The sequence below is a fragment of the Phaenicophaeus curvirostris genome, chromosome Z, assembly GCF_032191515.1.
Source record: "Phaenicophaeus curvirostris isolate KB17595 chromosome Z, BPBGC_Pcur_1.0, whole genome shotgun sequence".
NCBI classification, from domain to species: Eukaryota; Metazoa; Chordata; class Aves; order Cuculiformes; family Cuculidae; genus Phaenicophaeus; species Phaenicophaeus curvirostris.
The window spans coordinates 1,857,302-1,884,457 of NC_091431.1; the positions used below are offsets into that span (position 1 = coordinate 1,857,302).

The 27,156-nt window shown below is 43.9% G+C and overlaps 1 protein-coding gene across 1 annotated transcript; it reads right to left on the minus strand.

Annotated features, from left to right (window-relative positions):
* Positions 1-35: 35 nt before the first annotated feature.
* REEP5 (receptor accessory protein 5) lies at positions 36-22,586 on the minus strand. The gene is made up of 5 exons (XM_069880568.1): positions 22,432-22,586; positions 21,645-21,738; positions 8,263-8,401; positions 3,658-3,826; positions 36-2,454 (listed from the first exon to the last, which is right to left on the minus strand). The coding sequence occupies exons 1-5, from the start codon at positions 22,547-22,549 to the stop codon at positions 2,405-2,407; spliced, it is 570 nt and encodes a 189-aa protein (XP_069736669.1). The 5' UTR covers positions 22,550-22,586; the 3' UTR covers positions 36-2,404.
* Positions 22,587-27,156: the final 4,570 nt, after the last annotated feature.

Below are 27,156 nucleotides of genomic sequence, written 5' to 3' on the forward strand. Positions count from 1 at the left end.
AAGGTATAGAGGTTCTTAAGAAACACTGAGGCGTGTTAACAGTCCCGTGAGAATCTTTTTATTTGTGTCCATTTGTATTTAGCACGTTACAGCTTCAGCACTGACAGGGAGCAGATGCGCGCACCAACATTTGCACATAAACGTTGTGAAGAGCACTGACTTGTGGGGCCAGCCCCGTGGTTACATGCAGGAAAGGATAACTCGCTGCAGAAATCCAGTAATTTCTACTTGCATCAAGGCGAACAAAATCAACTGCTGTTAACAACAGAGAGTAGTTCTGCTTCAAGCAGAAATTTGAGAAAGGAGCACTGAATTTAACTGCTGATCAAGAAATACGAAGTTGTAAAAACAAGATTATTTATTTATCCCCATTAATAACAGTGCAAGAACTGTTGAGTAGTACGAGAAATGAAAAATACAGACCTACTCTACTACAGAACTCGTTAGGCTGTGAAAGTCTTAAGATGTAGCGGCAGCTTTTAGAGAAGTGAGGTTTGTAGCACTTCGTTACCTACATCCAACAGACAATTTTATTCATTACTTGTTACTTCAAGAGGCAAGCTGGTAGTGTTTGAAACACTGGGATTGGGTAGGGCTTACAGCAAAGTTCAGTGGGTTTAAGACAGAGGAAGATAAGACAGGAAATTAAACCACTTACATGGTGAGTCACTTCAAACTTTTCACTTGCTTACGTCTACAACTTTGCTGTAGACTTTATCCCCTTCAGCCCATCCTCTCATAACAAAAGGTTGTTATGGAATGACTAGCGGCGACACTCACTCACATTTTTCCCTCCACACAACAAACTGGACGCTGCCCTACAGAGAATCACGCAGAGGGGGGTCTCACGCTTCCCTGTCCAAGCTGCCAGCCACGAGGAAGGGGTTTTCCAGCTTAAAATGTGTCCTCGTAAGACACTTGTACGTGTCTTCTACTAATACGTCTCTCTCGAATGTGAAACTAACCTGCTGAGTTGTGCTGTGTGCTTCATTCTCTTCCAGTTTTTGCATCTGAAAATTTGCACTGAGTGTTCCTATACCAATTTCTGGCAAAGCCAGAAGTCTTCACAAATCTACTTTAAGATTAAATCTCTGGAGCTTAAGGTTTTGGACCAGAAATCACTTTCAATTGTATCAGAAGTTTAGGCTTACCTTCTGTGTGTTATGTAAGTTAAGAACTGTCATACCCTTACTGTAGGCTTTAAAAAAAAATCAGCATGGAGATAAGAAAGGGAGATCTTGGTAATTCAGGCTGAATTTGAAATACTGCAGTGTGAAAAAGTAAATACCAATTCAGGGCTAAAGAAAAAAAATACTATTTTTTTCTACTGCTTGCAAAAAAGCCTGTATTCTCTTAACAACTTTGGCTGCACTCTTACTGGTTGGTCAGGAATATATCCTGTAATGACAACAGCAGCTCTGTTCAGAAGTCTCAGTGCTGCTGCAAAGTTGTTCTTGGTACAGTCAGAAGGGGCTGCAGATTCCTGTGAGCAGAGAAAGCTCCCAGGAGGCTGTAGTCCATCCCACTAATGCTGTAGTTGTGGGGACTTGGCATCCGAGACTGTTTGTATTTGAACTGGACTTCAGGAAAAACTATTTGTAATGGTATCACTCCCTAGCAAAAGGTGGTTTGTGCTTTCGAGTGTGAACGGAAAAGGCACTCTATACATGACAACTTTATTTAGCAAGAAGAGACAAGGAGTTGTACTTCACTCATCCCCTGCTGATCTTGAGCAATCAAATGCATCCATTTGTGGCAATTACTTCACGCTTAAGTAAAGCTCGGTAGCTGGAATGAAGTTACTCTTTCCTATATTTAGTATCTACCCAGTTACTAATACACACACTGTACCAAATATTGTGTTACAACGAAACATGCAACAGTGAATAACCTCTACCACCGGGTGCCTAGAACATGTAATTTCACCATTTACAGATATATAGGTGGGGAATACATCCATTCTGCCATCTCTCAGTAATTCCCTGTATATGCCACAAGATCCTTTCAGACTCGTATTTTCGTTTTACAATAGTTTCATGTTACCAGACACAACACAGTCAAAGTGTTAAGAGTAATTACATACACAGAGACAACTAAAGTGCAGAGCCTGTGAGATACATACTTTTTATTGGTGTTACTGCAGAAAGAGATTACTGAAAGACGACTCCTGCATGAAGATGAATAAAGTATTTTCATTAAGCTTCAGATGCTGCCCACTGCATTGCTTGTAAATAAAGACGCTTACTCCCTATACAAACACAGCAAAGTAGTAAGCAAATTTACAACACATTCCTTTAAAACGTCAAAATGTTTCCAAGGCAATATTATTGATATCATACCACAGTTCCCAATAACATCAAGCTTCTTAGAGGAGGTGGCAGGGAACCTTTATCCAGTTAATAGCTTAAGTGCTCTTCTTCTCTTCATGCAGGAGGTTCACTGTTGCTTTCTTGGCTGCAGGAAAATAAAAGCAACTTTAATCTTCGAGGCCTACAACGTAAGTGCTTTATTCAATGTTCTTGAGCTGCATAAAAAAAAAAAAAAAACGAACCCCATTTTTCCTTTTAGGTCACAAAACAAAGATCACAAAAGAAAATCACAGCTTTTGTATATACACACATGTAGCGATAAAACTGACCACAAAGATTTTTAAAAGCCTATGTGTGGGCATGATTTCTTAGGAAAACAAATAACAAGAGATGGAGTGAGGACAGAAAAATCCCATGTGCAACATGGAAGAACATTATTTAAGACACCCATCTAACAATAATGAAGAAGAGTCATGCAGCAAAATGTAATTGTAAAGTGAAACAGAGAAAGGCAGATCATTTCAATACTGCCAGGAAAACTGCTGAAGTTGGAAGAGAAAGTGAGGCTGCATGTGTTGCTTGGGGGAAAGGAGACTTAAGGTGCTTGGAAATATCTTATAAATACATTTATTTTCACATGACATTTCAATAAACCTTTATTTTTACTATTTTATAAACTTCCTTCTCTTATTTATAACACTATTACCAGACATTCTAAGGCACGACAGTTCACTACAGAGAGCAAAAGGATATAAAAGCAAAATTTAAGCATCTACAGGCTGTGATAACATTTCCTCTAACTGAATAAAAACCTAAGTATTTTTTAGAAGAGACGGCCTAGAATCCTTTGATCTCTAGCAGAAGGAAAAGTACAAAAACTTACAAACTGGAAAACTTATAGGCAGAAAAACTTGATTTCTTTTGTTGCTGTTTAGCAGAGTGAAAGGATTTGCTTTACTGCACAATTCTATACAATCAATTATTTGAGACGCCAATTTAGGAAACAATAAGGGTATTTATGGCAGGTATCTTGTGAGGATGTTTGGACCTGCCCCTACAGAAAGTGTTGATACTGATGTGTGGTGGGAAGACACACATGCCAACTAGCTACTTCATCCATTCATACAGCTCGCACTCATTCTAGCCTAACTGCACTCCTAGACATTAAGATCCACTGCAATCCTCTTTTCCTGACACAGTCACCCAAATTTAACTTCTCCATTATCATTTACATATTCTTCCTACACTGTCCTCCCTCCCCCAAAATTATTAATAGTCAATGTCATAGCAGACTTGCCCAGGGAAACTCCTCCTACTTGATGTGTTTAGCGAACAGTCTCTTCCTCACCTTCTTTAGAGATGGTGTCTGCAGCCTCTGCAGCCTTGTCTTTCAGGTCTTTAACAACACTGTCGAGCTGAGCTTCGTGTTTCAGGAAGAAAGGCCGGATAATGCGATGATAGAGAAACTCAGCCCCGTTGGATGGACTGGGAGCCATACACCACAAGAGAAAGCCGCACTGCAAGGAACAAGAGCATCTGCGTAAGTAGAAGAAATGAGCAGGAGACACGGTGTACTGAGCATTCCTCTCTGTCACAGACCTGGGAATTTAGGAATGGTTGGACTCAATGATCCGGTGGGTCTCTTCAAACCTGATTATTCTATGATTCCATGATTCTATGTTTAAAACTGCACATCTTCCATTTTGCATGGTCACAGGCCAACAGGTACGCAAATCAGTAGACTGGCATACAGTGAGTCTTTGGATTGGAATAGTTTAATAGATACCAACAGGACAAAGGAGAAGGGCTGCAGCAAAAAAGTTCATCTGGTAAGAGCTACATGAAAATTGCATATATATGTATGTACGCGTGTGTATTTTAAACAGAGAAGTGTACCCTCACTAGACAAAAGCTGCTTTCTATGGCTATTTCTCAACTATGCAGCACAGGCCTGACTGAAGGTCTGGGTCCCCAAGTCACTTAAATCCAGCCAAAACATCCTTGGTTCTCTCTGCCTCCCTGCAGCAGGAGAAAGAATGGGACCGTGTCCGTTCCAGAGCTGAAGTGACAAAGAGGAAAGATACATCCAAATGATGCAAAGTGCACAGACAGCTTTTGGAGGGCACAGCTTAGTTTTAGCTTTTATAGCATGACCTGCTCTCTGGGGGAAAAAAACCAAACACCACAGTGCAGGGTAATGTTTCTGCATCTTGCAAAGGGGACTAGAAAGGCAGTTGTCACACGTATTACAAATATCTGTCTTTACTACTGAAGCATCTTTATTTGGCTTCGGTTCCGTTGTCATACAGAATACAAATATGGCTATGCAACACAAGATCAAAACACTTAAGGGACTAGAAGTGTCATAACTAAATTCGTTTAAGCTCTGAAAGTATATGCAGTATGCAGAAAGATTTTACAGGATAAAATCTTGACAAAATTAAGAAAATTTTCTCAGCAATGGTCCCTTCTTTCCAGACACAAACAGTACAACATTATGCCGTGTCAAAAGCCTCTCCAGAAAATAAAAGCAGACCAGCTTTTCACAGACCACCTGCTCTTGAAACACAGAACAAACCCACCCCAGCCTCAGCCAAAATGTACTTAGTTTTGATGCCAGACTTGTTTGAGGATTTCCACGCCTTTTGGGGTGAGGCACTTACTTAAATAGCTTAGATTTCAAAAGGTTTCCAGTTTTCACACCAGTAACTACAGCACCCAAAGAAATGTTTCCACGCATGCACCAGAGCTTCTGAAAGTAATTTAAAAAAATTCAAGCATAGTTTCTTATTTATTTATGAATTTTCCAGTGACTGCAGAGTGCAAAAGCACTTCATAGAAACCAGTTCAAACACAGCATCCTTTCAGAATTCCACTGTGCCTAGGCCACACATTTCTGCCTCCTCTTCTTCCCCTCATACTTTTGATTTCCTACAGGAAAACTGTAGAGACAAATCCACATCCAAATACTTGTTTCTTAGGTATTCTCTAAGAAACTCCTAAGTAACAACTCAACTATTACATGGCCAAATTCAACAAAAATGGAAAAAAAAAATAATAAAAGCCCTTTTCCATCATGAAAACCACACAGTCTTCTTTAGGAGAGCCTTCCAAATATTTTGAAATACCTTTCCTTTATTCTTCCTCAGATAACGAATACTGAGATTGAATGTTCTGCAGGTTGTACTTTTCACACCTATAAAATTTTGGCTTTGCCTTCACTGCAGAGCACGCCACAATAAAACTGATCCCCTTAGTGCGCATCAGCTGAAGAAAACACCTTTAATCTACTGGTTTTGAAGGACACTGCTACTCTTTCTCTTTCAAGACCACTTCTCATTCCTCTTGCCACAGAAAAAAAACAGATATGATGTATCTGTAAACGGGGAGCTATCTTGACATGTTTTCTCTTTCAAAACGATCACTGACTTCTAGGAATAACAACTGCCTCCTAGAGAAGATTTTGCCAAACCAATTTACTATCCTTTTAGGTAGGCTTTAAGGTTTTTTCTTTGAACTACTTGGTCACAGTGTCAGAACAGAATGACTTTTAAGGAGAGTTTTCCCAGGAAAGAAAGAAAGGTTTTTCAAAGTAAAGTGCCCACCAGTAAGAATGCCTACCAGGAACATTTCAATTAATAAAAAATAATTCAACATGCAATAGGATTTGGCACCAATAAGCAGCAACTGATGTAGTGTCATTAAGCATGGTCTGAGAAAATAAAAGCAAAGAGTTACGGTACATCAGTTTTCAAAGGCATCTATTATTTGGAACTTAAAGTAACAGAAAGAATAAAAGGTACTACCCTATGTTATCTTTCATTAAAAGCTGAGAATTACATTACCTTCTGCTAAAGAATAACTGGCCAGTTACTGACAGCTATTTTACTTGTATCAATATACAAAGATGATACTTAGCTCTGCTTTGTTTTAGGAAATCCCTCAGATAAGTCCAGCTTCCTTTGAAAGTAAAAAGAAACTGAAATTTCCCTTGTCTTGGCCAGGAACAAAATTTGTCATTTCAATATTACAACTTTGTCCCAGTCTAGTCAAGAAAAGAAAAAGTCGAATCTTTTACAGTTACAGATTTGTTCTCAAATACCAATTATTTATGCAATGTACCGAAACAGATGATTATATACATTTTCTAGAGGACACATACCGAAGTCGCAAATTTCAGTCTTTTCAAAGCCTGAGAACGTCACACTGATAACTTAGTTTACTTTTCCCTTGTATCTCATGAAACTGAACAAATGTAGCCAAGGTGTAGAAAGTTCAGAGTGGCGAGAATGTTAACTGGAAAAAAAAATTAAAAATACCACATTCTTTGCAAAAGCTCCAGCCCAGCCAGAGTAGGGGAAGGAATTTGTGCAACGGAGTGGCTGCCCTAGGCAGACACCTGAGCTTGGTCTAACCCACTTGGATCTGCTGCTAATAAGTATCTTGCCAGGGCATCACGAAAACAAATGTAGCTGGTTTGCCACTACAGCAGAGGAAGCATCTGCAGATGAGAAACAGCATGCGTGCCCATGGCCAGTGTCAAGCCTCCACCCACAGAAGAAAACCAAAACCTTACATGACCCCAAAACAGGAACACGCTCCTAACAGACAGTTGCAGTCATTAAAACATGATGACTGTTTCAATGGAAGTAATTTCAGATGAAAAAATAATCAATTACATGGGCTCCATGCTTGAGAAGGGGGGATCTCTGCCTTGAAGCACAGACTGCTACAGCTGGCACCTTGCTACACAGATAATAACAGCTTTTCCTGCTTCAACTGAGTGCCTTGTAGCAGCGGTTTGCATCATGTACCCAGGGTGATATGTTTATTAGGAATTCTGTTCAGAAATAGCATTTTAATATTTCAAGATGGAACTGTCAGTACAGTCGGATGTCTCCCCTCCCCTCTTCCAAGAATTCTGCTAGGATAATCACTGCTTTTTTTACTGGCTACAGTATTTTAATACAAGGATGCCAAAGAAACAGTTAAATAATTATTGAAAAAACAGATCACAGCCATGAATTAATGAGTTGCATGTGTGTGCTGTGATTCAGAGAAAAAAAGGAGACAAATAAAAAGTAGGCATTACAAAACACACCACAAAAGCCATGAAATCTCAAATTGTCTTCAGTTGGAGAACGAAAGTATACGTAAACATATTAACACATCAGAGGAGTTCTTGACCATGCCCTTTCCCCAACCTGTAAAAAACTCCTAGTGTGCTGAAAACTTGGAGGTGACAGAACCTACATTCTGGACTTAGGAAAACACAGGAGCAGCTCGGATCAGTGTCTCAGCCCTGCACATCAAGGTATACAGAAATACTAAGCAGCTAACACTCAGTCTGGAGTGGAAGCTACAAGCTACATCAAATAATTGTGAATATGCAAAATCAGCATATTTGGAAAATGAATGTGAGCTTGAAATTTGCCTGAATAACATATCTGGGCTTCTATTTCATAATATTATAGAAGAAACATGGAGACATCACAAACTACACTACAAGACGTTTCAGTCATAAATGGATCAGAAGTTGGAAGCTGCTCCTTCCTCTTCCCCACATGGAACAATTTCAATCCTTTCATCCAACCAGCGATGCTTTCTGACTCTCAGTCAACACGTTCTTTTTATCACAGACGTAAACTACCCCTCTTACCCACTCCTGAAAGGCAACACTTGACTACTGTGTTCCTTCAGCAGTTAGTGGAGAGAGCTGAGCACTTATCCTAACTCCTCCTTTGTGTTGTGACTGAAGTGAGGAGCATACGACACTGCTGATGCCACCACTGCACATAAATGCAGCACATCCATATGTAATGCCAGAGCCAACGCTGGTGTGACTCAGGAATGATTCCAAGGGAATCTGTTGGTATCTATCCACTCTTGAAGACAATCAATCAGTTACATCAAAGGTCTCATTTTAGGAGAGGGTACACATGAACCAGCATACCTTTAGCATGTAGTAGAAAGGGAACCAGGACAGAAAGATGTCGGAGAAGAATTCCACTAAGCTGAAAATGCCATACACAACCCAGTAAGTCAGCCACTGTGTGTCATCATCTTTGTTGGGGCTTTCAATGGCCTTGATTCTGTAAGGAAAACAAAACAAGTGAGTGGATCAGTAGAACCAGTCTTAACTATAATGGTGAAGTTGATAATGACTCAGATTCGGTTTTACATGTGAATCTTCGTAATTCAGTTTTTCTGTATGCTCTGTAGAAAGAAAACTAAGTAGTATCAATCATACAATGTACCCAAGATCTTAGAATAGCAAAGCTTTTCCATGCATGCTTTTCCATGCATTTCTTTTTTTCGCAAAGAAAAGATACTCAAGATATTTCTAGCTCTGTGAGTACAGGGAAAAAAACCAACCAAACAAAAACCATGAGCATTCTCACCTCATTTATTTATAAGAGTTCAAGAGAAAGAGAGTAGAGGGGAAAAATCTTTGGCCTGTTCCAGTTCTGGATGCATCGCAGTAATGTGGACCACAAGACGGCTGCACAGCAGAGGATCAGTGATCGACGTGACAGCTAACCTGGGCAAGCCTAGGCCTGTGCTGCGGTACACAGACTAGTTTTCAGGCCTCCCCCACGCTGCACAAATACCCTGGTCATGGGATAAACCGAACCCGCTCACTGAAACACAAGAGTCTGGCTGGTCCTACTGGGTACCAGCAATTACACCACTTTGCCTTTATCTAACAGGGAACACCCTCTGAACAGAGTTGTTGCCTTGAAAGAAAAAAAGCTACAATAGCTTAAGTGATTAAAATAGGGTAGCCTTGCTTACAGATGAAGTTGCATACTGTGCTGTGCAGAGGCCCATTCACTGCTGCACAACTTGGGCCTCCCAGCATCTACAGGGACATAAGACTGACTGCAGTATTCTCTGTTTCTTTACAGTGTTAGCTCTACTAAATAGAATTTCAAATTATACAGAATGTGAATACTTTTCTAACCGGGATCATAACAGACCAGCAACTCCCAGTGCAAAAAACCACCTACATTAACATTTTAAATTTACTTCAAGATCTTGAAGTGAACCTCAAATACATTTTGTCATAATGTACATGTACTAGATTCCTCTTTGGAAAGGTAAACAGTAAGGTTTACTCCTACTACTAACAAGCACTTAGTCTACAACAACAGAGGAGAACCAGTGACTCTCCACCTTGTACAGTGAGGATTACGTATCTGCATCACTGACTGTTTTGTTCTATAAATTCACGCCTACAAGACCTGCAAATGCTGATGTCGATTACAATATTAAGAACAGGGTAGAGTGACCTCTAGTAAAGTCTTTGGCTTCCTGCATTCATGCAGTTCTAAAACCAGGAAGCTGAAAGACAGACAGACACGTGCTTTCTTCAGTGAAAGTCATGGAGACTCAGGACTCACGAAGCTCCAGATTAATGCTGTAAGAAGTTTTAGAATGAAATGCTAGCACCTGTGCGCCTCATGAAGTGAGGCTTAAGGGTATTAAAAAGCATTTGCTCTCTCCACTCGTGCTATAGGATTAAAATCTGTAGACTTAGTGTAATGAATTTACTTCTAATTCTTTTATAACTTACTCCCTCAATGTCAGCTATATTGTTGCTGAAGCAGCATCTGCACGATATATATCAAGGGTGCAAGGTTTTACTTTATTTCATAAAAAAGATTGAAAGCTATGGAGGTTTACGCAACAGAAACCACAGGGAGACAGCTGGCTATGAGTACATTTCCTGCTTTCTGAATTGAAAAACTCTTCGGACTCTCCCACTTCCTAGTTCTGTAAATTAAAGTTGCAGGGGGAGGGAATCCATCATGTGGCTCGTCTTATGTTCTAGCAAAAGCACTGGCAAACCCACCACATGCAGAGAGAACTGGAGTAGCTATTGGATTAAATTACTTCGAAATGCGATACCAGGATCCGATACCTAATTTATGCATTATTTCCATTAGTTTCTGGCTGGCCAGCAGAGTGTCACAATGGGGAAAGCAGCAGACCTTGCCCCACCGTGCACAATAAGGCGCTGTTACTGAGGTCGCCCTATCAGTACAACTGGAAGAACAGGTTTTCCACACTCTGTGGAAGCAAGTCTGCTTATTGCTGTTCCTAACAACACGGTGTTAGGAAACAGTAGTCCAGGCAGTCTGCTCAAAGGCAGGGCTCGCTTCAGCAGCTCCTGCCTGCCCACTCCTAACCACGTCTTTCCTACGCCCTCACCTCCCAATTATTCTAATACCACTGGGTACCACGTAAAAACAAACAATACAAAAGGTAAAGCAGAGAGCAAAAGATCTACTTTCAAGGTCTGAAACCGTACATTTTGGAAGGGAGTATCAGGGAGTAGTAGGGAAGTTACAGTGGTTGGACAAATGGAGGAGGGAAAGGAACCAATTGCAAGGTTTCTTCATGTTATGGAAAACCTGCTGCAGGGGTTCAGCATGTGAACTTTTTGTTCTGCATGCTGCCTTGTTTATTTCTAATTAAATACTCTGCAATGAAACTGCTGTTTTCTTGCTGTTTTCTAGGAACTACTGTTTAATTCTTGTTAAGTCATCTTATTAATCACAAAAATTGGCTTTCATAAAAAAAAAATTAGAATCTCAAATTCTGTGGCAAAGGGAAGATAACCTATCTTTGTGTTTATGAGGCTGCTTTATTATCTTCTCTCCTCTGAAGACAGATGGCCTTTAAGAGCGCCATAAATGCAGTACCATGGGCGTGCTCCCTTTGAAAGGCGATGTCTTGAAGGGAAGACATTAACAAGATACTTTCATGGTTGGACAGTCACAAGGAGCAGCACTACCAGTAGTCAAAAGCCACCGATGTAACCAGCTGATATTCACGTGTGGTGTGTTCTTGCATGTTGTAGAAAACAGTGTGTTCCCCCTTCCATAACAGATCATGATTTGACCTAGGTGGGCACTGTGGGACAAGCTCAGGTGGGGAACCTCTACCACATCCACTCAGGCAGGAGCTGGCAACATCAACTCCGAAGAAAAAAGCACACAACTGCACTGTTAGCAATGAATCCAGTCCCAATCCCACCTGGAGGGAACAGGGGGGAGGCATGGATGTAGCAGGACTGTCACTGAATGGAAGTTTTAACTGAAGTCAAGGAAAGGCAAGTATTTTACTAATATTCTGCTTCTCAAGGGGAAGTATGTCCCTCAGCTGAGGGTGCCAGTGAAAATCCATAGCCAAACACATCCCTGTTTAGTAGAAGGACAAAAGTTATCTCCATCCTTTGCTATTTACACACTATTTCAATAGTAAGTCACAGAGAATACTCCTTATCCAGGAACGAATAAGTACAGTAAGTTATGTGGAGTATCTGAACAGATAGGGGATTCTGTCCATTTATAACTACGCTCTTTTCAACATGAGAAACCCACACAAATTATACCTATTTTTATAAGCTATTACACAGGTTATTAGGTATTCTTCTTGTGCAACGCTCTGCACAATTAACCTTGGGAGATATATCACAGATGTTAATTCAAGCCAAGAATGTTTTCTTCTTTTCCCTCATAAGTCATGAATTCATTAGTCTTCTATGCTAAATGCCATCTCCATCAGTAAGTGAAAAGATACCAATCAAGAGACACTGGTAGCACAGCCAGCTTCGGGATAGCCTTTCTCGTACTAGTTCCTAACAGAGGAAGGAGTGTCCAAAGCCTATAGTTTCAAATCTAAAAAGAAAACCGCTCAACAGTCTTATTTTTTTCTAATACTGACATGCCTGAATTCCATGGTAGGTATGTGTAGTAATTACGCATCATGAAGTATTTTATATGGTGCTTACACAGGAACCATAGAGGACTTTCAATAAAGACTAAATCAACTGCTTAGGGTAGTTCAGCATGTCAGAAGTAAGAGCTGACCTGAGGACCCGCTTCCAGGAAACTGGATGGTAAATATCACAGCTCAGTTATTTTAAAAGCAGATGCCTGCCCAGCAGTAAAAATGGGCCAGCACTGCAACTTATGCAGACAGCTGGGGAGCCAAGTAAACACTACATTTTTAGGCAGATCTGTTCAATAACCCCACTGGCTGGTGATGCCAACGGGGAAAAGTAGAGACCTTTATGCTATCCAATAGCCCAGGGCTCATATCCAGCTATGTAGCTACAGTATCAGAGCACTGGCACAACTCTGACTGCGTACATACTCGAATTTGTCAACCTGTACTCCTGATCAAGTGTGGTGACTTTATCCTGTTACCTGATACTAACAACATACTGGTCTAATTTTAGTAAATTGCCAAGTACCTGACTCATTTTAACATAAAAAATCAGCCCTTTTCCAAGAAAGGACTGCTACACACTCTCAGATTAGCTCTGGCATAACAAATAACTGTTAGCACTAACTCACACATACATTACTCACAGAATAAGCATATAGTAAATGCAACAGTTACAAGGTTGGGGTTGGATTTTCTTTGAGCTGAGTTCAGCTCATATCTTATTAGATATGGATAACAGTAATAAAGAAAAAAATGCCCTAGTCTCATATGAACCGATCACTCAGCTCCCCACAATTTACAAGGTGTATGTGATTATTCTTATAAAATAAAATTAGAAGTTTAAGACAAAAGATTACACTCTGTTAAGTCCAGTGGTCATACTTTGGTTAGGGAAGACTGGACCATTCTGTGCATCCTTCCCTCAGTTTTCCAATCAGTCCTATGCTAAACCAATATTTATGAATGAGTACAAATGAGCATATTTCTGACCTCCTAGGCAAGCGTAACACTTTTTTTCTTGTTTAACTTAAAAAAACCCCAAACCAAATCCATCCTGAAATTACCTTTCCTTCTAAAGCTTACACTTACTGGTCTACCCCAGTTAGGGCAGTTTGTAGTGATTCAAAAATAATTTACTCCCAGCTATCTATCCAGACAGCCCTGTGGAATGGACACTACTGCACCACAGGCTTCCTCAGCTTGGTGCCTCCCTGCAACCCTCATTTCAGACTCACCTTCATCTTGGCAGTCAGCCTACACAACATCTTGGATGATTTCATTGAAACAAGTATCCGCATATTTGTATTTGCTTTATCATTTTGTATGCCACATTTTCACGACCAGTTCAAAGCCTTCTGTATTCTCCCTTTCACCTTACTGACTCCAGTAGCAGAGCAGTGCATTTGCAGATGCTGAAAATACCTTCCTACCGCAGCTGCTGCATTGTACTGTCTCCCCCCTTTCAAAAATTTTTGTATCCGGAAGGTGGCAGCAGATAAATTCACAGAGAATGGGGGGGAGCTCCATGCAAGAACAGATATTAGGAGACAGCAACAAACAAAATGACAGTACTACAATGGGTTCCACTTTAATTTTTCAAAGGAAATAGAAACTGAGGCAACAAAAGGAGCAAATGCCATTTTGCTCATCAGTGCAGGGAGTCCTTTAGGCTATATACTCAGCAGAAATTGTTTAGCCTGGAGAGGAAGAGGCTGAGGGGAGACCTCATTGCTCTCTCCAGCTCCCTGAAAGGAGGTTGTGGAGAGGAGGGAGCTGGGCTCTTCTCCCAAGGGACAGGGGACAGGACGAGAGGGAATGGCCTCAAGCTCCACCAGGGGAGGTTTAGGCTGAACATTAGGAAAAAATTCTTCACAGAAAGGGTCATTGGGCACCGGCAGAGGCTGCCCAGGGAGGGGGTTGAGTCCCCTTCCCTGGAGGGGTTTAAGGGACGGGTGGACGAGGTGCTGAGGGACATGGGTTAGTGATTGATAGGAATGGTTGGACTGGATGATCCAGTGGGTCTCTTCCAACCTGGTGATTCTATGAGTCTATGAAATCTAGTTTCCTGTATAAATAAAAAACCAAAAAAACCCAGCAGCCATCCTCTCATTTCATTTCCCTCTGCTCGTTCTTGGCCCTTTCTCATCTGGAACAAGCACCTGTAGAGCCACATGATAAGTCAATTCCCCAGTTCCGACTTGGGTTAAAACCAGCTTCCCCCAAACACACACCCACGTACATGCAGGCTTTTTTTTTTTTTTCCCCTGGGATTAACATGCGTCAGTGCCTCAGCTCAGCTTGCCAAACCATTCAGTTCCTGCTCTCTCTGCCACGCAGGCGGGCGATGCGGGTGGTGCTGCGCAGCAGGAGCACCAGCAGGCTTCAGCTCTCCACTCCCAGAGAAGCCACCCACACACCCTCCCTGGAGGGAGGATTTTCTCCACTTCCACCCTTAACGCAGGCAAGGAAAGCCACTGTGGGCTCCAGTGAGGCTCACCTGCACACGTAATCTCAGGCTTTGCTTTTCCAGCCTCACTGCTGGCTGTGTTTGTCCACATCAGCAGTCAGATCCCTACTGCTACAATGCCTGCTACGGTCTTAACGACCTGTTTCGGAAACATCTAATTCCATTTTCTATCACAGGGTCTTTCAGGCTGTCTTTCCTGAAGGTGTTGACAAGAGAAGTGGGGTGCAGTGAAGGAACTTTGGAAAAAGCCACATTTTACTGGCACTGTGCAAACAGGCCGTAGCCCCCGGAGGAATAGGATCCACAACACAATGCTTCTCAACCCATGACAACAGATTTTGTGAAAAGGAAAAAAATATTTCCTATGCTTTGGTTGCCTCTCCAAAGCTGTTACTGTTCAGGGTGCCGGCACAGAGATCAAACAGCACTGTGTGACCAAGGGGAGAATAACTGGGCCCCTGCTACAGGCTTCCAACAATACAGAAAGAAGTTATATGTTTCTGTTAACCTAAGCAGCATTATGGAGAGCGTATTTCAAGCACGATTTTGTTAGAGCTCTACCACTGTTCTTCAGTTCTCTTTACTGCAATATTGGTAAAAGAATTATAGTATGGCCTTAATTTATACAAATGTACAGTAAAGCATAAAACTGTAGTGCGGCATTTCCAGATTTGGTTCTCCAAGCTGTCACAGGCTCAGTTAGTAAAATGTTACTGTTCCTAAGTAATCCTTCTCTAAGGAGATTTTAAACTACAAATAAAATCTTGCAGTTTTAATTACTGAATGTACTTAAAAAATTGACTCATCAGGGGGTGGGAAAGGGATATAAGTTTTAGGCTAAGAACTAGCTTCTGGGTTGAGGCTGGTTTGCAGAGACCTGAAGACTGCTCAGCTGCGTGGCAATGAAATTTTTTTGAAGAAAGAATTACAAAATATAAGTTTTGTCTAGCGTTCACAGATCTTCACACGACAGATTGCACCTCCTTCCCTAAACAGCCAAAGACAGGCTCATTACCCTCCCGTATAAATTGTGTATCTTGCTCACTGCATGCATAATGACAAGGAGGCTTCTTTCCTTCTGGGATAGCAAGAGGCTGCCAGCTCTCCTGCGCCAGACTTGGAGCTGTGAAGAAAGACTTTTAATTTATAGCTAGAGAGATCACTGCAACAAAACAAGAAAACAAGAAAAGCAATTAACAATAATCTACACCCTTTTAATGTCACTTTTTTTACTCCATCTCCCTTTTTCACCATATAGGAACAGTGATACTATCTAGGCATTCAGTGTGAGAAGCCCTGTGACTCATCACTAGGAGGAAGGGCAGTTTAAAAATACATTCCCACAAACTCCACTGATGTAAATTGAACTATTCCTTTAACATCTGTAGGGCTACGCCAACCAAGATGCTAGAGATCAATACAGGGAGAGAGAGGAATGCATGCAAGGTGCAGTACTGCAGTGCATCTTGACCAATAAAGTCTGCTAAAAAGCCTTTATTTACACCTCAAACACACCCGCAGTCTCTAAAAATATTATCTGCATCAACTATAAATAGGCAGTATTTCAATGAGTTCAATTCCGACTGTGGACCCCTCTATACAACAAAGACCTTTATCTTTTTAACCTAAATTTAAGATACAGAAGACAACGTCAAATTTTCCTACAGTTAAGGTAATAACCAGACTCGCTCGCTATCTGTAGAAAAGAAAGCGCGTCATGTGTCCAAACAACAGATAAGATATCTTTTATTTCAAGTGAGCTACTCTAAAATCTAAAAGCAAGTACGTTTGGAGGAACTGATTTGGCAGGACATGCACAAAAGTCAAAATGTACTTTTTATTGTTTGAGGTTCCATTAAAAGATTATCAGCTAGGAGAGGAAACAGCATGAGCGCGAACAGATTTGTGTAGGTTTATGCTGAGTGTTGCGAACCTGGTTAGATAGACCAGCTCTCTTAAGTCACTTCTATAGAGCAGCGGCGGAGCATCACTTGTGAACTTTAGCGTACCATGCAGCCTTCCCATAAAGGAAAGAAGTTAGCATTCTCCTCAAAATTTGTTAAGAGAAAGCAAATCTGCTGCCATAGCTCTCAACAAATAAAGAAAGGATTTTACATTTCCCAAACAACTGTGACCAAAGAAAAAGCACTGTTTTTCCTGTTTTAGAGGTATACAAGAGGCAAAGGAACTAGGAGACGGGCTCAAGACACCATGGCAATAGTCTAATGGAGACTTGCATTATGTGTTTATACTTTTCTAACGTCAAATCTAGATTGTTTCCTGCTTCCAAAATGCCACCAGCAGCACACACACAGTAAAAACAGCTGAACTGAAGCAACACCGCAATATTAGCTGAAGTGGAGAGAGGTATGACTGTGCTGTATTGCTTTTCTCCCTTGAAGACACCAGTAATGGGTTCAGACATTTTACTGCCCACAGCTATTTTCATCTTTGCAATTTTAAACCAAGCATGACAGCACTTCTGAAATCTCCAATCCTTTGCACGCATTTCTGAGTCACCAAAGGCTCCCTTCCTGCTTGCACTCACTGTTTTTTTGAGGCAGTTCACTGCCACTGGCTATGGTTGCAGAATTTAAACAGGAAAGCTCTGGAAAGTTTAAAGAAGCAATGAAAATGTTATTTATGTACTGCCAACACTCACTTTTTCCATGTAGTCCGAGTGCTGCCTTGTGCAGTTAAAGCTCGCCAGAAGTACAAAAAGTTGCTTCTATCATCTGTGGCAAACAGACCAAAGCCTGCATACAAGTATTAGGATTTCAACTTGAAATTATTCTATTTCATCATACAGCACTTAACAAAATTTTAGGGAATACGACTAGGGTTTTATGACAAAACTTTAACCCAGACTGTCTGATTTACTGGGAGACTGTCAGTTAATGCTTTCTTGGAAAACTGCTGCTTAATTACATATGTGTTAAGAGCCTTGGGTGGGGCCTTGCTGGTGACACAGCACAGAAGACTTAGATTTTGGGGAAGATTTTGTATCGCTAGAGAAGAAAATCCTCCGTGTATAAAACTAGTATAGACTGACACAAGGCAAAGTTGAAGACGTACACGAATAAGGGGACAGAAGAGCAATGGCTGTGCCTGCATGAAATTGTAATAGGCATTAACCAGGCAGTTGTCGCCTCCCTCTTGTGGCTCTGAGCCTTGGCCGGGGCTGGCACAACAGTGATGTGAGAGCAGGGAGCAGCACAGCTGCAGCTGGGCCCCTTCAGGCCAGCAGCCAGGCTCACCCCATCTGCTAGGTCTGACCCAGCTGCCACAGCTCCCAGCGCTGCTTCCCTGAAATTCACACCTGCTGCACCACACACAATGAAGGCAGACGACGATGTAAACAGGAGAAAATAAAATACAGTATTAGGTCTGATAGGAAGATCTCTGTACATCTGTAAAACTGTCCTGGTTTCATGTGTGAACAGATGGAAATCCGAGCTGAGCATCCTTCTACATGTTTGGTTTTCTTCCAACGTATTCCCTTTCAGGCAAGCAAAGAGATGACGGTAACTACCATGACCAAGGTAACCCAAAACTGAAATCCTAATAAAACTGATCTCAATATGCCCAATGGGTCACTCACCCAGCAGCCTGTATGACATTTTAAACAACTTTAAGGACAGGAGGTGATCTCCCTTGCAGCACAGAGATATCTGTCCCAACCCTTCATGAACGTATTTTCTGCTGAACAGAAGCCAGACTAAGTCCTTTGCTGTTTTTTACTGACAATGCAGAAATGATACACTGATGTACTTCAAAATGCAAGACAGTTAACTGGAAAAGAGTAATCTGCTTTTTCTCTTTCTGTACCTTTCTGAGGCATTTCAGGCTTGGATCTCTTGTTGAAACACCTGCATAAACATTAAACTAGCATCCTGTACACTATGTTCCATTTACAGCCCCTGACCTCTTTCAGAAGCCACAGCTTTTACAGCAAAAGTCATCTGAAGGTATTTGCAGCTGATGAAAACGGCTGAAAACTGTTTCTGCCAATCTTTTAATCCATTTTCTTGCCAAGGAAGCAAATCTTACTACTATCAGTTCACATAGCAGCCTCTTCAGCTGTCTTTTCAAGGGGGACAAAACCAAATAGAAGAAAGGTATTCCTCTCTTTTTAATTTCAATGGATTTTTTTCTTATTTCAGTGGCTTCAACTTGATTTGATGGACTTGTTTTGACTTCAGAGGATTCCTTTTGAGTTCAAAGGAGTTATTTTGCTTCCAGTGGACTTTTTTTCTTCACAAATTACCCTGGCTAGTGTTCTTCATACTTTGGGTCTTTATGTTAGCAGGTTTTATGCTTCATGAACATCAGGAACAGCACTCGCAGCACTCTGACTGCAGTACTGAACCCAGAACACCAAAAATGCAAGGATGAATCACTCCAGTAACTCAGCTTTACCTTCTCACAGCTTAGTCCTGCACGAGGGGAGAGATCCTATGGTAGATAAGGAGAGTGGCACAGTAGCACCAAGACAAAAAGAAACCCATATGGTGGAAGAACAGTAATCACCAAAGAGGATTCTCGGTCTTTTTCAGTCAGGCAGTCCATGTGTAACTCCAAACTGGAACTATCTCCGGTAACAGCACAGACATCCCACTGTGCTGCTGTCAGACTGATCCCACGACCCCGTGCAGCCCAGCAAGGGCAATACCACCCGTCCTGAGCTCACGTGCCTCACTCCTGCCTCTCTGCGCTTGCACTGGTCTCCTGGCTCAGCACACAGGCTCATGGGTAGGAATGTGCTACGTACCAGCTCTGCACTGGAGAAGGAAGGTAAGGGGAGGGGACTGAGCCCACCCGTGCTGCCAGCAGCTGCCACCGAAAGACACGGGCATGCAGCACATTCCACGCGCTTTAAATTAGACTATGACACAAGACTTGAATTTTCCCCTAAGTATGTTTAGTTTTCACCTAAATATGTTTCAGAATTAAAAAGAGAGCTGAGGGGAAGGCATTAACTGAGCATGAATTAGTAGAAACAGAATTAGCATTGTATTAATTGCATGTTATTCATGGTTTCTTGAAGTAAAATTTGTGGTCAAGGACAATGAGACAGGAACCTACTACTGAAAAAAAACCCAAACAACAAACCACCCGGCAGTAGTAACACCTGGGATGTAACTTCATATTAAGATACATCCAAAACCCATCTTTCAACATGAAAAAGGACAGACACCCTACAAAAAAAGATTAAAAAATATATTTAATTTTCCAGATTGGGAAGATAGAACCCCATTATTTGTATTTGAGTTTCTACTGCCTTGCCTCCACAGCTCTAAGATCTTTTATTATCGATTTATTAACCACAGTTGCATAACAGATTTAAAATATAATCCCAAACCACATTGCAAACAAATTTAAAAATCCAAATAAGAATTTAGAAAGTAATTATGTAAGTTTAAAAGACCTAAGTGAGATAAAACATTACATAAACATAATTCCTAGGTAACTTTAAGGGCTTGAAGCTTTGTTGGCTGGTATTTCCACTTTCATATTTTAATGAAAAAATACCTTTTAACTAATCTTTTCACTAAAAATTGCCTTATGGAAAATAAACCTCAAGTTTCTCCAGAGTTCTTGGCCTACCATCTCCAGAAACAGTGCTCACCCGAAAAAGCATTTAGAAGGGTAACTTAACCACTACATAAATGTTTCAAGAGAGTCTAAAACTGAGTCGATTTCCCACATCTCTGAAAAAAAGAAAAAACAAGAGAAGGAACAATTTTGTATTGCCCAGGAGCTAATTACAAAGAACCTATTTTTAAAAGTTGCTGACTGTATTCAAACAGTTACATAAAAGGCACGCGCTGTGTTTCAGTGATACAGCGTTATAGCCAGGAAGGACTTCCATTTTATGAATGTATTACGCTACACAGAAGGTTTTATTTAGCACACATCTGAAGTCCCTCAGAATACACTGCTTTGGTCTAATAAAAAACAAGAGACACCCACAAAAGACACCAGATATTCTTAAATATATTTGACGAAGCTTTGCGTTGAAAAATGAAGTGTGTTTTGTCTTTCAGAACCAAGAGAAGCTACAGCGTCTTCCCCTCCACCTCCTCATCAGCTAGGAGTAAACAGCACTCCTTCATGAATCTGTGTCTCCAGCCTGTTACGTTACCCAGCGCTGTGTATCAAATATAGGCTGACACTGCCCTGCGCCTTCCTGCATATCTGGGAGCGTCCTTGACTAGAAATACCAGCGCCACTTTTGGCAAATATGCTTAAAACAGCGATTCTCTCTCCTTCTACCGGTAAGAAGTAAGACAGCGATCAGCTTTTCAATGAATACGACAAAACTGGGAACACAAAGCCAACATTAAGACTCTACCCAACACCAAGACTCTACAGGGACTGGTCTGCAAGAGTGGAATCACCCACCTGGATTACTCAGCACCTCCCATCGTTTAGCAAAGAATCATGGGATGGTTTGGGTTGGAAAGGACCTCAGAGATCATCTAGTACCAACCCCCTGCCATAGGCAGGGACAACTCCCACTGGATCCTGCTGCTCAAAGCCTCATCCAATGTGGTGTTGAACACCTCCAGGATGGGGCTTCCATGACTTCCCTGGGCAACCTGTCCCAGTGCTACAGTCATAGGAAAACATTTCTTTCTAGTATCTACTCTAAAACTCACCTCTTCCAGCTTTATTATTTAGCACTCTCCCGAGGGAACAACGGGAGAAAGGCTTTAAATTGGAATGGGAGAAGATTAGACATTAGGAAGAAATTCTTCCTGATGAGGGTGGGGAGGCCCTGGCCCAGGCTGCCCAGGGAGGCTGCGGCTGCCCCATCCCTGGAGGGGTTCAGGGCCAGGTTGGATGGGGCTTGGAGCCCCTGATCCAGTGGGAGGTGTCCCTGCCCAGGGCAGGTGGGTTGGAACTGGGTGATCGTTAAGGTCCCTTCCAACCTGAGCCCATCAGTGATCCTATGAACAAACCTGCTCTCTACGCAGCACCCAGCGCCCACATGTGCTACAGGAAAGGGCTGGGGGGCAAACCCAACACCCCTGGAGGCGCACGGCCACGGCGGAGGGGCCGCACGGCACCAGCCGCACCTCCTCCTCCCGCAGGCTCGACCCTAAGGAAGGGCAGCGGACACTCACGACACGTAAGCGGGGTACACGAAGCCGATGAGGTTGCAGAGCAGCGAGGCGCCGTATCCCACCACCAGGTACAGGGCCAGGGCCACGACGATGCCTGAGAGGGGAGAGAGAGACGGCGTCAGCGAACGCTTGGAGCCCCCGGTGCATGCAAACCCCAGAGAGTGCATAGCGCTCCTCGACGGCGGATGGAGCACGAGGGGCACCCCTGGAGACTCACACCCTGCCCCGAAGAGTGGAAACCCCTGGAGCCCTCGGGGAAGGGAGAGGGGAGCGCCCGGAGCCCTCGGGGAGGGGAGAGGGGAGAGCCCGGAGCCCTCGGGGAGGGGAGAGGGGAGAGCCCGGAGCCCTCGGGGAGGGGAGAGGGGAGAGCCCGGAGCCCTCGGGGAGGGGAGAGGGGAGCGCCCGGAGCCCTCGGGGAGGGGAGAGGGGAGCGCCCGGAGCCCTCGGGGAAGGGAGAGGGGAGAGCCCGGAGCCCTCGGGGAGGGGAGAGGGGAGCGCCCGGAGCCCTCGGGGAGGGGAGAGGGGAGAGCCCGGAGCCCTCGGGGAGGGGAGAGGGGAGAGCCCGGAGCCCTCGGGGAGGGGAGAGGGGAGAGCCCGGAGCCCTCGGGGAGGGGAGAGGGGAGAGCCCGGAGCCCTCGGGGAGGGGAGAGGGGAGCGCCCGGAGCCCTCGGGGAGGGGAGAGGGGAGCGCCCGGAGCCCTCGGGGAGGGGAGAGGGGAGCGCCCGGAGCCCTCGCGGGGGCGCACCCCCCCTCCCCACCGGCGCCCCCTCCGGGAGGTGTCGCTCACCGGCGGCGATGTAGGCGCGGTCGACGCCGGTTTTCCTCTCGACCCGCTCCAGCAGGGCCGTCACGCAGTTCTGCTCGTGGAGGAAGCGGTGGAGCCGCTGCCGCATCCCGGCGGCCATGACGCTGCCGAGGCCGCTGCCGCCCGCGCCCGCTGGACCCTCAGCCGTAACCGCCCCACAGGCCACGCCCCCACACGAGGCCACGCCCCCTCCCATCAGGCCGCAGCCCCACAGGCCACGCCCCCTCGCCGGGGGGCCGGGGGGCCGGGGAGGGGGGCCCGCAGGGACACCTCCCGCTGGATCAGGCTGCACAGCCCCATCCAGCCTGGCCTGGGACACCCCCCAGGCAAGGGACAGCTAAAGAACAGCAGAATAGAAGCTGCTCGCACTTAAAGAATAGACAGGATGACAGCTGTTGAGCTAAAGCAACGTATTTCTGTGAGAATCATAGAATCATTGCAGGGGCCCAGGGGGCCAAGAAGGCCAATGGCATCTTGGCTTGGATCAGAAATGGTGTGACCAGCAGGGCCAGGGAGGTTCTTCTCCCTCTGGACTCGGCACTGGTGAGACCGCTCCTCGAATCCTGTGTTCAGTTCTGGGCCCCTCACCACAAGAAGGATGTTGAGGCTCTGGAGCGAGTCCAGAGAAGAGCAACAAAGCTGGTGAGGGGGCTGGAGAACAGGCCTTATGAGGAACAGCTGAGAGAGCTGGGGGTGTTTAGCCTGGAGAAGAGGAGGCTGAGGGGAGACCTCATTGCTCTCTCCAACTCCCTGAGAGGAGGTTGTGGAGAGGAGGGAGCTGGGCTCTTCTCCCAAGGGACAGGGGACAGGACGAGAGGGAATGGCCTCAAGCCAGTACCAGAAGGGGCCTACAAGAAAGCTGGAGAGGGACATGTCACAAGGGTGTGTAGTGACAGGACAAGGGGGGACGGCTTTGAATTGGGGTGGGGGGGATTTAGATTAGAGATTAGGAAGAACTTCTTCTCGATGCGGGTGGTGAGGCCCTGGCCCAGGTTGCCCAGGGAAGCTGTGGATGCCCCATCCTGGAGGTGTTCAAGGCCAGGCTCGATGGGGCTTTGAACAGTTTGTATAGGGGGATGTCCCTGGCAGGGGGGTGGAACTGGCTTTAAGTCCCTTCCAATCCAAACCATTCTATGAAGAGTGGCTGGAAGGCTGCCTGGCAGAGAAGGACCTGGGAGCGTTTGCTGACAGCAGTGAGTGTGCCCAGGTGGCCAAGAAGGCTAATGGCATGCTGGTTTTGATAAAAACCAGCATGGCCAGCAGGACCAGGGAAGGGACTATGCCCTTGTATTCTGCATTGGTGAGGCCACACCTCAAATACTGTGTTTGGCTTTGTGTCCCTAACTACAAGAAAGATATTGAGGCTCTGGAGTGTATCCAGAGAAGAGCAACAGAGCTGGGAGGGGGCTGGAGAACAAGTCTTATGAGGAGCAGCTGAGGGAGCTGGGGGTGTTTAGCCTGGAGAAGAGGAGGCTGAGGGGAGACCTCATTGCTCTCTACAACTACCTGGAAGGAGGTTGTAGTGGGATGGGTACTTGTCTCTTAAGTGACAGGTGTTCAGATGAGACAAAATGGCACCAAGTTGCTCCAGGGGAGGTTCAGATTAGACATTTGGAAAAAATTTTTCACTGAAAGGGTTATCAGCAGCAGCAGAGGCTGCCCAGGGAGGTGGTTTAAAAACCACCATCCCTGGAGGTGTTTAAAATGCAGGTAGATGAAGTGCTTAGGGATATGGTTTAGCAGTGGACACGAACAGTTGGACTTGATGATCTTAAAGGTCTTTCCCAACCAAACGATTCTATGATCTTTCCCACCCCCAACTGCTTTGGGGGAGCTGGGCACATCAGAGGAGCAGGGGGAGAGTCAGCATCTCACCCAGCCCAGCTAAGTCCCCGTGTCTGTCCCTGCCAAGGTGCCAGGACTGAGCTTTAATCCCGGAGGCGCAGTCTGGGACATCCCTGCAGGGAAGGCATTCCTTGTTTTAGTGAGTGGGGCGTGAGTCCCATGTGCAAGTGAAGCTACAGAGAATGAGGCCCCACACATCACCAGCTGCAGCCCCCTAAAACTGCCTAAAGGGTTTAAAGAAGAAAAAGAAAGGCAGTATGTGTTATCACTGATGTCAGAGGTGGTGACTGGTAGTCAAAGGGATGATATGAATTGACATGATGTATAGGAAAGGTGATGACAACATCGTTGCATGGTGACCAGACTAAGGGCAGCAGCACCTTGCTGGCAGCTGTACTCGAGAATTTATGGTGTGCACAGTGTTCCTGCCAACTAAAAATAATTTATTGACTATGATGCAGTCCTGGAAATTTCCTTGGCTGGGCTGATCCCTCTCAGCAACCCCCCCCCGCATCCTACTCAGCATTACAACCAGTATCGTAGGCTCTTTTTGTCTTCTTCAAATCTGTGTCACTCATAAGCACACCAGAAAATACAAATGACTCTTCTACAGAGTGATTTTTTGTGTGTCTTTTCTTAGCTAAGAAATCTTTAAATGTACATAGCATGTTGTGTCTTTGAGCTTTCATTGTTTTGGGGAGAGGCATCTTGCAAAATGTTTAAAACAAATATATTTTACTACTGAAATACCTTTTCTTCTTTCAAATAGGCAGAGGTGAGAAGATAATAATACCTAGTCTGTAAGGTAAGCCCTAGTCCATCCCAGGTTGGATGGGGCCCTGAGCAACCTGATCTAGGTCAAGCCGTCCCAGCTCTTGCAGGATGTTTGGACTAGATGACCTGTAAATATCCCTTCCAACCCAACCCAAAGCATTCTGTGATTCCATAACCCTGAATAAAAAGTTTGTCCTGTAATTTCAACCTTTTTTTTTTGTAATAAAAGCTTTAATCTTGTTATGTAGTCCAGTCTTCTGCTCAGAGCAGGGCTGATGGCAAAGACAGACCACAGTACTTAGGATTTGGACCACTGCAGTCTGAAAATCCTTACAGATAGAAATTCTACAGCCCCCTTGGACAGCCCATTGCTGTGCTTAACTGCAATCACAGATTTTTTTTCCTCCTGTTTGAGACTGAAATTTCCCTTGATGTCACGAGTGACTGCTTAGTCTTTTCCTTCACCCTGTTCCTCTGTATCTCTGAGGAAGGTCTACTTCTTTCTAACCTCCAAGCAGAAGCTAACAATCTGATGTCCCAACTTGGCCCTCGCTTCTGGGAACAAAAACAACAAAGTTAAAAGTAATGTGACATAAGCATCACTAGAGGGTGCAGAAAGCAGAGTGACTCTTGCTTTGCATATGGGTATGCTGGGATGTGGACAAACTACAGGACCCATCTACGTTCTAAATAAGCAATTCTAAAACTGAAAAGGGATCTGTGGAATTGGATCACGTTTTGCAGGAGTGCAAGAAGCCCCATAGAAACTTGCTCTGGTCTTTTGATTTTTTTTCTCCTTTGCTCTCTCTCCTCACACTTAATAAAATCTCTCTAAAAATTCTGGGGTATTTGGTCATACTTGTAAAACTGAAGGACAGAGAAAGAGAGCAGATAAGACACAGAAATCTTGTAGGAAAAGGAATATACAGAAAACGTTAAAACCAACTGAATTCCAGCTGAATTTTCATAATAACTCTGCTTGCATTTTTGTTTTTATTTAAAAAAAATACTTTTAAATGTGGCATAACAGTTGATCGGTGCGAGACAAGTGTTTTCAGTGTACTAAAGCGTGCTGAATAATTCCCTTTCAGCAGTACCATGTTTTATTTATGATGCTTTAATTGTTATGGAGCAAGAGAAAAATGGGTTGTTAAAGGAAACAAACTGGAAAGGCAAACAGAAACAAACGCAGGGTGCTGTACTAGAAAATACCAATGCTCCTCTGACATAATACAGGGAACACACAATACTGGGCAGTGCTCCTTCTTGTTCCCAGAAAAGCCTGAAACTATGAACAAGGAAGGAATACTGTAACCTGAAAGAGCTAGCCTAGAGAGGATGATTGAAGAGGATTGAGTGACCTGCTCAAGGAGCTTCTGTTGGAGATGAGGAGAATCAGAAAAATGCCACAGGACTTACAAAGGACCAAGAGATGCTTTGAAAGTCGTGGTGTCCTAGGTATCAGAACCAAAACCATGCAGGAGTAGCCAGTTTGTCCAGGCTACTCTGCCTATGTATGTAGATTATCATGAAATACCAGAGCTAACATCTGAAGTCACAGGCACCTGGATACGGTTGGTCTGGGAGAGGAGTTGCACCCTTAGACCACAAGCATGCTCGCTGGCTGCAACTTCTGCCAACTGAGGGTGCATTCTAAAAGCAGCTAAGAGAAAACAGCATGTAACAGGGTTATTCCCTTCTCATTGTCCTCTGTTCTTCCCTTTCCCTTTTTGTACCTAATTTTTTGTCTACCTGTATTGTCTGATTAATGCAAATTAGCATCTTTGCTTCTCTGTTTGATGTTTTAAGCTGTTTTTAGTCTGACTTTAGAATCAGAATGGCCTAGATGTACTCACTGACTTCTTCTAGCTGTCTTCCAGACTGCACATCTCTTCACTGTGAGCTACGGTCCACTCCTGTCATCCATCCAGACTTCAAGCTTAGCCTCTGGCTTTAGCACAGGTGCATCCTTCCTCCAACAATGTGCTTACCTTGGAGCCTGAGTGGATAAACATGCCTGAGGGATGTGTAAATGTGTGACGTGGATCAGCTGGATAAGCCCGTTTGAGTTTAGTGCTGCCTTAGGTA

Excerpts from the sequence above, each read along its gene's own strand:
- REEP5 (XM_069880568.1), bottom strand. The coding sequence starts at position 22,549 with ATGGCCGCCGGGATGCGGCAGCGGCTCCACCGCTTCCTCCACGAGCAG. Across the intron at positions 21,739-22,431 it reads CCGCGCCTACATCGCCGCCG|GCATCGTCGTGGCCCTGGCC; the intron begins GTGAGCGACACC and ends CTCCCCTCTCAG. Across the intron at positions 3,827-8,262 it reads CTTTCTACTACATGCTAAAG|TGCGGCTTTCTCTTGTGGTG; the intron begins GTATGCTGGTTC and ends TGTTCCTTGCAG.